Raw genomic sequence first — 13,465 nt, forward strand, 5'->3', positions numbered from 1 at the left:
GCTATCTCTCATCTTTTCGGCGCCTGTTGAAGACCTCCCTCTTTCAACAAATCTTTTAAGTTGAGACCTATCCCAGTCTGAGTCTGTATTGGAATTGCTTTTTAATATGTTCTTAAGCCTTTTTTAAAAAATGTTTTTAAATCTTTTTTAGAAGATATTTTGAAAGCTTTTTAAAAAACACTTTTTAAAGATGTTCTGTTTTAAAAGTCTGTTTCTATGATGTTTTAAAGTGTTTTAGTGCTTTTGTTTGCCACCCTGGACTCCTGGGAGGAAGGACAGGATATAAATGAAATAATAAATGGTTGGACTATTTGCCAAGGCCTCTAACATGTTTTTTCTAATGTTATTTGTTATTTAGTTTAATTTGTAAATTGTATTGCTTTTATTGTTGTATTTTTATACTTGTGTTTATTTTTCTTTGTAAGCCACCTTGAGGGCCTTTGGCCAAAAGGCGGGGTATAAATAAATTTAATAATAATAATAAATAAATAAATAAATAAATAAATAATAACCACTGGATTCTGTACCAAAGCAGCCAGAGATGCCTCAAGTGTAACCAGCACAGAACAGTAACTGGTTCTGAACAGACAAATTACTGTTGCTAGATCTCAGAGAAGGGGACAAAAGGGAACTTTGTTGAACTCAGCTGGGATAGTCTTATGAGGTGATTAGCAATTACCTATCAACATTTCTCAACAGTGTCAGGCAGGAGTAGTTACACAAATATGGCCAAATCCCACAAACCTATAACAGTGGTATCAAGGCCTGTGAAAAGGTCTAACAGTACCAGCAAAGCACAATTTCTCCAGGTTATGGCATCGCTGCAGCCAAATCCTCCAACTGCTTGTATCTGATGGAGCTCCCATTAGAATGCAAGTTCAGAGATACAAGAAGTAATCATAATGCCACAAATGACCGACTTCTGAAGAAAGTTACTGCCATGTTGGAACTGTAAATCAAGACACATTGTTATGCAATGTAATTTATATTTAGTAGATCAACTTCTGCTGGCCAAAAAGAATGCAAAACATTTATCCCAATAACAAGCGGCAGCAAAGCATCCATCTGGCACAAAAAGTTTGGAACTGGCAGCAATCATAATCCCTTTCACAGCACTTATGTGCCTCTTACTATATATTGTTTTAATGAGAGACATGGATGATATTTCTGTACAATTGCATAAATTATAAACAAAGTTTTGTGTGAAGATATACAAGTACCACCTCCCCCACTCTCCAGCTAGCCATATGTTAATCTGTGTTATGGGTAAATACAGTTCTCTTTTAGCCAGAGTATGAAACCAATTAGCAATTCGGTTAACTTGCATTCAACCATGATCAGGGCCAGTGCTGATGTAACGCTTAAACACAGTTAAGGTTGGCAAGGAAAAGGCAGGAGAATTTGTGCTTAAGAAGGGAGGGAACACATGGCCCACTCCTTATCTCTTAAGCATTGTTAAGAGATTGGGATCATTATTTACCCCAGCCCTATGTGGCTTCTAAAACCATTCATACTAATGCTTAGCAAAGTACTTAAGTTGCTTGTTGCTATTTAATGTAAAAGGAAGGAAATGCACAGATGAAAAATCAATAAAACAAGATTGTTCTGAAAGGCCAACATGTCTTAAAGGGAAATGTACTAGTCTTACTTGAGCAAAAGTTTTGTTGGAACAAATTTCATGAAAAGGATTTTATTATCTATTATTTGATTTATATCCTGCCCTTCCTCATAGCAGGAGCCCAGGGCAGCAAACAGAAGCGCTAAAAACACTTCAACACATCATAAAAACAGGCCTTAAAATACATTAAAACAAAACAACGTTAAAAACATTTTAAAAATAGTTTTAAAAGGATGTTCAACATAATATGGAACTTGATAACTTATGAAACATGTCAGCTTGCTTTCATATAGTTCTGTACCAAAATCAATTAGAAATTTGCATTTTAATCTTTGGAGATTGGAAATGCAACTTAATGAATCAGTGAAACTTTTCCCCCCATCAAAAATGAACCTTATAGCAAAGCATCTCCCCACTTTAAAATTAAACGTAATGTTGGTTTTTTGCCAATCACATAAAAATATTGTTTATAGAAATCAAAGAACCTTGTTTCTTCAATGACTGCCACGGTCAGTTATAAAACCACCATTCTCTCTAAGCATACACCCCAGTTGTAATATACTAGGTTCTCAAAACTGTATGTATTACCACTACCCAGCATATAAGCTTTCTGCAAACAACATCCCAATATCAAACAACCTTTTGGCCCCCTCTGTTTAGCAAATGACACAGCCTAATCCCTACAGGGCTGGGAAGTAGGGGGCATATGAGGAATTTCCTCTTGTCTCAGCAGGAAAGGTGAAACTGGTAGTCAGGTCCTGCTAACAAGGGACAGATTGTGGGACAAAGGACAGCATGTGAGGGCTGCTTCAGATGTGCACTATACCATGTAAAGTATGGTATGAGTACTTTTTTTGGTGGGACACCAGCAGAATACAGTAGACAACAGCAGCAAAATTCGTAGCTCAAAAGGTGAATACAGACAATTTTATAGACAGTGCAGTAAACACTTGGGGGTCCACAATCTTCTATCCATTTTCTTCAAGTGTGAGCTGTCCCAATAGTCCCTAGCCAGCAAATGGCAATCCAGTAGAATTCCAATTTCCCTCTCTGATTTCACACGTCACATTTTAGCTATACAGATGTAAGACAAAAGCACATACTTTTTGTGGGAAATTCACACTGCTTACATTTAACTTTATGCACCCTTCCTGGGAATTTGCGAGTCTGTGTGTGTCTTAGGCAGGTATGTGATGCAAAACCTGCACATACATTTTTTCACAACTGTGCCCGTATTTTCCCCCTACATACATATGTACCTGTGAAGATCAAGTATCACAAGGGAGAACAAACCTAAAATGTTGGTAGTTATTACTACCTAACTACACAACTGTGTGCACACATTTTGTAGATTGCTAGAAGAGAGACTGAACTAGACTCCTAGGTACACACTTCGGTAAGATACAAGATTTTTAACACTACTCAGGTTGCACTTAGTAGGCGTGTTTCTTTGCTCACTTTTATTCCTTCAATGCACCAAAGTGGAAAACAAGTATTTATCTCCAGAATTGATAACATGCTTAGCGCGGGACTTTTCTCAATAGTGTCTTCATTTTGCAAGTACTTTTCAAGTGTCAGGATATGCATCTGTTCCTGCAAATATGAAAACCTGCAAATCAGCAAACTCATACTAGTTCACTCACCTCAAGTTTTTGTTTTTTCAGCTTAGGTTCATGCACCTGTTGTTCCTTTTCTGATACAAGATGCTTCAATTTTTTCTTTTGCTTTTCCACCCTCATGTTCGCAGTTTTTCTCTTATTTGCCATTCTAGCATAAACAATTGAAATATGTATTTTTTGTTAAAGATGCCGTGTCATTTAAACGTACCTAGGAAGAAAAACCATCAATGCTTTAGTTTCTTGAAAATTTAGCAAGTCACACTCAAACATGTCTACCCTGAAAGCCAGTGGTTTTGAAGTTTTCTACACATTTAGAGGAACTCCTTCTACGTAGTCTCATCTGATGAGGAACCTCTTAGAATGTGCCATGGAAGCCCTGGGTGCTAACTTGGTTCTAGGCCAAGCACTTCAGGTTGGTCATTAGTATTGCCCAGCATCAAATGCCTGTGATAGGACACAGTCAACACTCTTTGCAACTTAGTAGCAGCAGACAAGCTGTCTTTCAGGGAAGCTTATTTGCCAATGACCCTGTTGAGGGTTCCTCAGAACACAGTTTGAAAATGACTATTGTAAACAAATATATGTACTGTCTTTGTTTTGACTTTTTATATATAATTTCAATTGTTAGTGAGTGCATAAGGTACATTTAAGTATATGGATTCGCAAAATGACAACCTGAACTATATTCTTATGTTTGCATGAAATGGAAATGGACTGCCTTCAAGTCGATCCCAACTTATGGTGACCCTCTGAATAGGGTTTTCATGGTAAGCAGCATTCAGAGGGGGTTTACCATTGCCGTCCTCTGAGGCTGAGAGGCAGTGATTGGCCCAGGGTCACCCAGTAAGCTTCATGGCTGTGTGGGGATTCGAACCCTGGTCTCCCAGATAGTAGTCCAACACCTTAACCACTACACTACACTGGCTCTTTATGTTTGCATAAGCAACCTAAATATATTTTCATATTGTATAAATTTTGCATTTAACTCCAGGAAAAAAAGTACAGGTTCTCTCAGACTATATCACTCAATCTGTGGCCAAGCTAAGTTCACAGTTGGAATGAACAACATACCAATAGGTTCACTTTCTCTGTCCTACATGCACAAGGGACTACAAGAAACAAAGGGGGGAAACAAAAGAGTTGATTTCCAGCTAAACATATCAGTCAACAACAGGGTGCCAAACTGTTATTTTCTAAGCTCCTCTGCAATTGATAGCTTTCTGCAGCGCTAAGGTTGGAGAAACTTCACCCACCAATTTTTCCCTTTAATTTAACCACTAAAGTCCAGTTCTGTAATTAATCTGGCAACTCTTAATGGGGGTGTATTGATGTTAGAGAGCTACTAAAATTTCTCTTGCAAAGATTTGTCGGACAGGCTTTACTTTCATATAACTGATTAATTGCTGGATTTGAAAACAGGAAATAATTGTCCTCAAGGAAAATTGAGGTAGTGAGCTGGGGATTAACCTCCTCTCTAATGTGGTACACAGTGCCATTGCTAGAGGCATCTAGATTACTCTGTTGTTCCTTTGCTCCACAAGAACAGATGGCAAATGTACCCTGCTGACAGCATACTACACTAGGTGAAATAGGCATTTCGGTTTTGGACATCCTCTGCCTGAATTCACTTCAAGCAAAAACAGCCTATTGCAAAAGGGTACATAAATACTAGAAACCTATATGTAGACAAGGACTAACAGATATTTTAAATCAAAAAGTTTTGTACTTGATTCTAGAAACAATCTGAAACATTTTAAGGAAATGCCACCTTTGTTTTTGACTGTAACAGATACTGTGATCAATCATTTTCACAGCCAGCGGGCTCCAAGTTTCATTGGAAGTATAATCCAGCTCATAAAAAGCCCTAAGTATCTCATCAGGATGGAGTGAGGAACAACCATATGCCTATGTTAATAAAAGAGCAAAGACTTTCTGGTGTAGAGGCAGAACAGAACATAACAAAAAATGTATAAGGGCAGTGACCATTCACAAAAGAAATTATAAATCAGCACAACAAAAATAGGAAGAATGTATCATCTACTGTTGGTGCTGATCTAAACATTTAGGCTTTACACAGAAAGGTCATAAATTGTTCTTGCCTTTCAGAATCTTGGCCCTACAGTTAACAATGTATTTTCTCTCCACATATATGCATATATATGCCAATAATAACACTTCATTAATCTGGCAAAGTGGGCTCTGGACCACAAAAGTTTACACCACAATAAATCTGTTAAATCTTTGAGATACCAAAGCTGTTCCAGTTTTTGTTGCAGCAGATTAACACAGCTCCCCCTCTTGAAGTAAATTAGTGTTTCTGTTATCTGTGAAATGTTGGATAGTGTGCCTTCTTCCTAAAGGAGATCTTCCAGAAGAGTAGCTGTATTAATCTGTCATGTTTGATGGACTCCAGTCCATGAAAGCTTATACCATAGTCTTTAAGGTGACTCCTTTTTGTTGCAACAGATTAAGACAGTGAACTCTTTGGAAAACATTATTTTGGATACCATAAAGCAGCCTCAGCCAATCTGATCTCCTGTAGTCATTTTGGACTACAGCTCTCTCCGTGCCATACCCATTGACCATACTGGCTGGGGCTGATGGGAGTTGCAGTCCACAAGATCTGGTGGATAGCACGTTGACTACCCCTGCCTTAAAGACTAACTAATGGAATTATTGTACCATAAGCTTTCATGGATTGGAGTCCACTGCATGTATTGCTGTCCTCAGTTCACAGACACATTATATATTATATCTGTTCATATCTGTTTGGTGGTATAGAAACACTGGCAAATAAATGGGCCTGAATTTCTGTGAAGCCCTGATGCTCAGTAGGTGACCTTAGCACTAACCTTCAGAGGAGTAGCCATGTTAGTCTGTTGCAAAAGTGAGAACTTTCAACAAATTGATTGTGGACATTATAAATGTTTTCACACTTTTGTACTGTTTGGCTGTTTTATTATTGGTTGCTGCCCTGGGCTCCTTTGAAAGTGTGGAAAGAAAGTTACGAAGTAACAACAAAAGAAAAATGTAAGTATCAACTGTGGGAGTCAAGCATACATTTATGCTTTAATTGAATTGTGAAACACTACAATTTACATTTCATGACCACTATTTTTACACCTATGAAGAGACGTATGTAAAATCTATCTATAAATACACAGATATAGTATCTACCTATCCATATCCAAATACCTGGAGAAGCATCTCTTTCCATAACAGCCTGTCTGTGTTTTCAGGTCATTAATGCTACTAAAGCACTTTCTAAGCACTATACATATATTTTAAAAATATGACAGTCTCTGTCTACAGGCTTACAATCTTACAAAGCATAATAGGAAAAGAAAAAGGAATGGGGAGGAAGAGGAAGACAAGCATTGCGGCAAGTGCACTTTCACTGGCCAAGTGGATTCAGCCAGGATGGTCTCCCTCTTGTCAAGTACCCTATTTAGTAGAGATATGCTGCGCTTCCACAGAACAGGGGATTGTGCATTATTCTATTTTAGTTTTGAGGTTTTTAATTTTGTCTTGCTGTATTATTATTTATTCCTCCCAAATTTTATGTTTACTTCTAAGGGTCAAACTGTATTTCTATGTTGCACGAATTTTAGTCACACTTTGTACACTGGAATCTTTTGTTGAAAGGCAACCAAGCACTATTTAAAGTAAATAAAGTGTGCCCAAGATTACACTTTATGGACCTGGACAAAGCGGACTCTAAGCAGAAGTGTAGACCATAATAAAGCTGTTAGCCTTTAAAGTGCTACAAGCCTCCACAGCTGTTTATTAGCGGCCTTGGGCCAGTCACTCTCTTGCACAGCCTGACCTACCTCACAGGCCTGTTGTGAGGGCAAAGAAGGGGGGAGAGGCACAACCATGAACGTCACCCTAAACTCCTCAGTCGCACCACACATTTTAAGCATGCGACTTCTCCCCCCTCCCAAGAATCCTGGGAACTACAGTTCACCTCTTACAGAGCTACAGTTCCTAACCTCCTGACAAAGAACTACAATTCGCAGGATTCTTGGTGCGTGCGTGTGGGAGGAGAGGGGAAGGTCATGCGCTTTAAATGTATGGAGCGTGTGCAGCCGAAGAGTGGGAAATAAATAAATGAGAGTCATAAAATCTGTCTCGCACATGTTGGCAAAAATTGAGGAAGGCCTGGATATACACGTGTTAAGCTGCCGCCCAGAGTTGGGCTCATCACCACCCTTATAGCCCGGGGAGGAACAGGAGCCTTCCTCTTCCCCCGCCCCAACTGAGGAAGAGGCCACCCTGAGCAACCCCACCGCCACCCGCGACCCCCTCAGAGGCCGTCTCCGCCTTCCTCTTCCTCCTCACACCACCCACCTCGCGCTCAGACCCGCCTTCTCCGCCGCGGCGCTCGCTGCCGGCGCTCCTCCCCGCGCGCATTTCAACCCAGCCTCTCCCTTGGCGCCTCAGGCCGCCCTCGCGTCCCGATTGGCTACCCGCAGGCCACGCGCAAGCCCACACTGGTGCCCCGCTGTATTTCAATCATAAAGAGGGGCCAATGGGAGCCTACTACGGCCCGCCCTCTTTGTTTTTCCGTGCCCAGCGTTTCTCCGGCGAGCGCGCTCGCGAGAGGGGAGGCGGGGCACGTGATGCGCTGCGAAGGCTGCTGTTGAGATAGAGGAAGCGCGCGCCCGGTGTTGCTCCCGTCCTATTGGACTGTAAGCTCTCGCTCCTTTTCCCCCCCGCCCCTTCCGTGTGACGCCTCGTGTATCAATCCCTTCCTCCCACCGCCGCCTCTTCCTCACTCAGCTCACTGCCGCACCATAAGAAATGCGCAAATCTGAGGCAGGCTCCGGTTGACAGCACAACGAAGGAGTAAATTAGATACATGCATACATTTGTGTCCCGACGTTCCAATACTTCCAGGGCAGTTCACACCATTGAAAGAACAAATTATATATATATATATAAGCTGGATGAACTTCTGAATTTTTGTTGTTGTTATGTGCCTTCAAGTCAGTTTCGACTTATGGCGACCCTATGAATCAGCGACCTCCAATAGCATCTGTCATGAGCCGCCCTGTTCAGATCTTGTAAGTTCAGGTCTGTGGCTTCCTTTATGGAATCAGTCCATCTCTTATTTGGTCTTCCCCTTTTTCTACTCCCTTCTGTTTTTCCCAGCATTATTGTCTTTTCTAGTGAATCACGTCTTCTCACTATGTGTCCAAAGTATGATAACCTCAGTTTCATCATTTTATAATACAACTTTAAAAACAGAGCATATCTAGAACAGCAGATAAAAGGAACCCGGCACAGTGGCACACCTGGGAAAGTTAAAGAGTCTTGGCAACAAAATGACTTCAACACAGGTGCCTGGTCAACTGAATACATAAATAGGACAACATAGCAGAAAAGGCATGGGCCACCTACCCCACCTAAGGGGAGGGCACTCCCCTCCTCGGGCCATATCATGAATAGAGTAAATAGAGCCTTTTAAGCATTGTGGAGATGGTCCCATTGAGGAGCAAAGCCTCTTCATTTTGAAATGAGCAATCTTCAAATGCAGCTCCACAGACAGTGTATTGCAGCAGTCTAACCTAGAAGTTATCAGAACGTGGATAACCTGTGGCTAGGTCACATGCACTCTGTGGAATACAGGCTGCTTGAGGCTACAAAGCCAGCAATCGCACCGTGGAAACCTGGTCCTTCAAGGGGATCTGCTATCGTCTTCCAGAACTGCTTGGGCACCACAAACAACACCTTAGAGTTTTAACTAGCTTCCCATTTCCAAAGGGGGGGGGGAGAACATGCTTTAAACTAGGACCCAACAGGCTATGCATGTATAACTGGACAGGAAGCTGAATAGGAGCTGTAACATCTGAGAACGTATGGAACATCCATATGGATGGGAAGGCGTCTTACAGCTTTGCTGCCCAAGTGCCTCCAGCATCTAGCACCAGAGCCAGAAGAGGCATGAATCGCAGCCCAGGAAGGAAGTCCTGGCTTGTGAAAACTTCAGGCCCTGGGTTTCATTCAGGACCTCCAGGTGGATTAGTTGGAATGTGTCGCTCTGGAATAGGAGTGCGAGAGATGCACGCCTCCTATCTGTCCAATAGATTCTTTTTTCAGTATCCACTGACTCCATTGGAGAGGGATAGTAAATTCTGGTCGTGGGAGCTCTAATTCTAAGTAAGAGAGGAAAATGGTCACTCTCAATCCTGGGATTAACATTAAAATCAATGATGTCCTTCAGCAGCGTCTGAGAGACCAAAATGTAGTCAATCAGACTTTGCATTTAAAACAGTCCTATCCTTACTTAGGCCCCATATGACCCACAAAAGCAATGGCATCCAAAAAAAACCCCACGTATGCGCCTGGTTTGATAAAGAATGCAGAGACGCAAAAAAAAATCTTAAGAAACTTCTACACTTGTCTCTCAAGTTCCCGTCCCCTCAATCCCTTTTTGCCTTTAAATCAAATAAGGCCCTTTATAGATCCCTCCTGAGGGGAAAAAAATCAGCCTTTGCCGATTCTCGTTGGCAGCTATTAACAAAGATGATTACTGAAAACCAAGAACGCCAGTTTTGGTCTTTAGTACAGTTGGGACTTGGCCTTAGCAACACCTCCAACCAAGTTTTGATCCCAATCTCAACCTGCTATTCACATTTTTTACACCTCTATTCCTCAATTTTGTCTCCCCGTAGCATTTTACCCATGTCAGATATTACCAATTTGCCGTCATGGCCCCCAGTTTCACCCCAAGAAATTAAATCTCTGATTGATTCACTTAAAAATGGGAAATCCCCGGGAGAGGACTTCCTTTTACCAGAAGCTATTAAACAATTTCCCAAATGGTGGGCTCCTTTTTTGGCTCGTTTATTCACCAGAATAAATGACTCTGGCATTATCCCCGACGGTTGGAGATGTAACATAATCATCCCCATCTACAAAAAGGGTGACTCCTCCAACCCCGCTAACTTCCGTCCAATCAGCCTGTTGAACGTTGTATCCAAACTTTACGCTAAATTCCTTCTTAATAAACTAGAAGATTGGGTACAGACACAAAAGATTTTATACCCTGAGCAAGTTGGCTTCCGTAAAGGCTCCTCTCCAATCGATCATTGCCTAACACTCCATTTCCTGGCAAAACAGTCCAACGCCGGTCCTACCCGACATCTGTATGTAGCATTTGTAGATTTGGCCGCAGCGTTCGACTCGATCGATAGGAATGCTTTATGGCACAAACTGTATCATCTGAACATCGACCCCCGCTTGCTATACCTTATTCGTATTTTATACACTAACACCTTTGCTATAGTTAGAGCTCCCCATTCTGGAGTCCTATCTGATCCGATACCTGTGGACAGAGGCGTCAAACAAGGATGCCTCTTAGCTCCCCTGCTCTTTAATTTGTTTCTAAATGATATCATTCCTTTTTTATCCGGACCTCAATTTTTCTCCCCCTCTATCGGCCAAAGGAAAATACCGACACTTCTCTATGCCGACGATATGGTCCTTCTTTCCCTAGTTCCAATCGGACTTAGAAAGATGTTGAGATCCCTACAGTCCTACTGTTATAAGGAAAAACTCAACATTAATTATGATAAAACCAAAGTTTTAGTTTTTGGGAAAAGATTCAAAGGACATCGCTGGCATATAGCTGATCATCAGGTAGAACAACCTCGAGAATTTAAGTACCTGGGTATTTATTTTTCAGATACCCTTTCCTGGCAATATCACCGACAATATATTAAATCGCACGCGGTTAAGACAATAGGGACAATTTTAAAATTTTCTCATTCTGTCAGGGGCGGTCAGATTCACCCTACTTTAAAGATCTTTAAAGCAAAGGTGATCCCACAAATCCTATATGGAGTAGCCGTATGGGGCTGGGATAATAATATCGTAACAGCCCTGGAAACTATACAAAATAGTTTTCTCAGGCGCTTGTTATCTCTCCCTGTGGGAACCTCTGCAGCGATGACTCGAATTGAGACGGGCTCCCCCCCACTGATGGCTCTCATACATTTTACCCTTCTGAAATTTTTGAGAACACTCAATGGGCCCCAGCCTGGGACATTATTACAATTATGTTTTCACCACCCATTCGCTTCTATCTTATGGCGCTCTAAATTAACTAAACTGCTATCAACTTACCACCTTTTAGAGCAGGATTTCAACGCAATGCCAAATAATAAATCTCTACGTGAATATATATTCCTCCACTCTATGAACCAGGATAGGCTATCCTCCATCAACTCAAAGGTATCTCCTTGGTACTGGCGATTTAAGCTTGACCCCCACTGCTCTACTTATCTCCTTCAACCAATACCCCTTGTCCTTAGACGGGCTTTACAGCCCTACGTTTTTTCTCCTTACCAAATGCGGACAGGGAAGGTCGACTAGCCGGTGTCCCTAAGGACCAAAGGAATTGTGTCTGTGGCTCACCCTCGGCGGAAGACCTTCCCCACGTTTTGCTCTACTGCCCAATTTATACTCAGCCCAGAAATAGATTTCTTAGTAAATGGTTAGAAATCCCTCAGCTTGATCCACTTGATGAAAAAATCATTTTTTTAATGTCAGATCATAACTTGGAAGTAACCCACAAAGTAGCTCTTTTTGTAATAGCAGCAAGAAAACTTAGGGTCAATTACATTGCCCTTCGAGATATTACATAGGCAAGTTCTCTTACATGAGATCCCCGCTTAAATGCTTCCCTTTTAAATGTCTCCATTTGATTTAAAGTATTGTATATGTATTGTTTTAATTTGCGTTGGCCTTTGGTCCTGCAAACAAATCAATAAAGTAAAGTAAAACTTCAGGCCTGGAGATTCAGCAGCAGAGCAGCTCTTGGAACTTCTTTAGAGCCAGGGACACACATGCATACATACCTTTGGCCTACCCTCAGCTCTTGGCCGATTTAGTATTTAATTTATTAGCAGCTTTCCCTAAAACATCCGCCAATGTAACAAGAAAAAAATGATTTAAAAAATCAGGCGAAAGGTAAATACAAAGTGGGTTAAAATCTCCATTTAAAAGTGAAAGTCTTCAATAACTGCCCAAAAGACAACAGAGACGGTGCCTGTCTGATATGTCATAGGGGAGGGATTCTAAAGGGTTAAGTGCCGCCATACTAAGGGCCCGAATCCTATACCATGCAGAATAAACCAGCTGGTGAAATGGCAGCTGCAGGTTATTCTCTTTAGCAGAACATAATAATTGGGCAGATAAGTAAAGGGGGCGAGATGTTCTTTTAGGTATGATCCCATAGGATTTATACACCAGTACCAGCACCGTGAACTTAGTGTTGGAGGCAAGAGCAGCTCCTGTTTTGTTCTTTTGTCTATGTTCCAGAAGGGAGATAGAGTTAGGGTCCTTCAGATGGGTAGGCTTGATTACCTTTACCTGTGATGCTCTGACTTACTTACTTCTGTCGCTAGACGGTTACGTCTTTAAGGAAGCTTACCGAGGAGACATCCTTTTGTCTCTGCTCTCTCTCCTAGCCATGGGGCTAACCCCTACACCTGAGCGTTATGCCTCCAACTTAGCTAGTTAGTTAGAACTAGGTTTGCTTTTCTATCTACTATGTATTTCTATAAATAAAGTAGCTTTTCTTATTTTACTAAGTCTCCAGTCTCAGTGATGCTGATGCAGGGTAAAAGCCTGCTTTCTTAGGTAAACGCACGCACACGCTGGCACACTCGCATTTCAACATCTGCTGTTACTCTCTGCTGCTGCTGTGCTGCTTTAAACCAAATTAAGCACACAGCAACACTTAGCACAGTAGAGAATTCATGGAATAGTAGAGTTGGAAGAGGACTTTAAAGCCACTGAGTCCAGTTGGCAGCCCGTGAAGTTCTTTCAGCTGCAGCGCAACATACTGGTGATATTCTGCCCTAATGAGCAGTCGAGTGGCTGCATTGCACACTAGCTGCAACCTCACATAGCCAGCATGGTGTAGTGGTTAGAGTGCTGGACTAGGACTTCGGAGACCAAGGTTCAAATCCCAACTCAGCCATGAAACTTGTTGGGCGACCCTGGACCAGTCACAGTCTCTCAGCCTAACCTACCTCACAGGGTTGAAATTGAGAGGGAGAATCACATATGCCACCTTGAACTCCTTGGAGAGAAGGTGGGATATAAATGTAATGCTAAATTAATAAATATATTTTATTTATTAAATTTATACCCTGCCTCTTCCTCCTAGAAGGAGCCCAGGGTTGATGAAATACAGCAGCAATCCGGTCTGGAGATT

The 13,465-nt window shown here is 41.6% G+C and overlaps 1 protein-coding gene across 3 annotated transcripts in view; it reads right to left on the bottom strand.

Moving 5' to 3' along the window:
• Positions 1-7,760, bottom strand: part of C17H7orf50 (chromosome 17 C7orf50 homolog) — a 172,923-nt gene extending 165,163 nt beyond the window's left edge. The window contains exons 1-2 of one of the 3 annotated variants that reach the window (XM_061599528.1): positions 7,588-7,694; positions 3,262-3,445 (exon numbers count right to left, since the gene is read on the bottom strand). In XM_061599528.1, coding sequence (XP_061455512.1) covers positions 3,262-3,384 — 123 coding nt within the window. In that variant the 5' untranslated portion in view covers positions 3,385-3,445; positions 7,588-7,694. Of the gene's footprint in view, positions 1-3,261; positions 3,446-7,587 lie in introns of all 3 variants that reach the window. The other 2 variants (XM_061599529.1, XM_061599532.1) reach the window with 2 other exon arrangements.
• Positions 7,761-13,465: the final 5,705 nt, after the last annotated feature.

The sequence above is a fragment of the Rhineura floridana genome, chromosome 17, assembly GCF_030035675.1.
Source record: "Rhineura floridana isolate rRhiFlo1 chromosome 17, rRhiFlo1.hap2, whole genome shotgun sequence".
NCBI classification, from domain to species: Eukaryota; Metazoa; Chordata; class Lepidosauria; order Squamata; family Rhineuridae; genus Rhineura; species Rhineura floridana.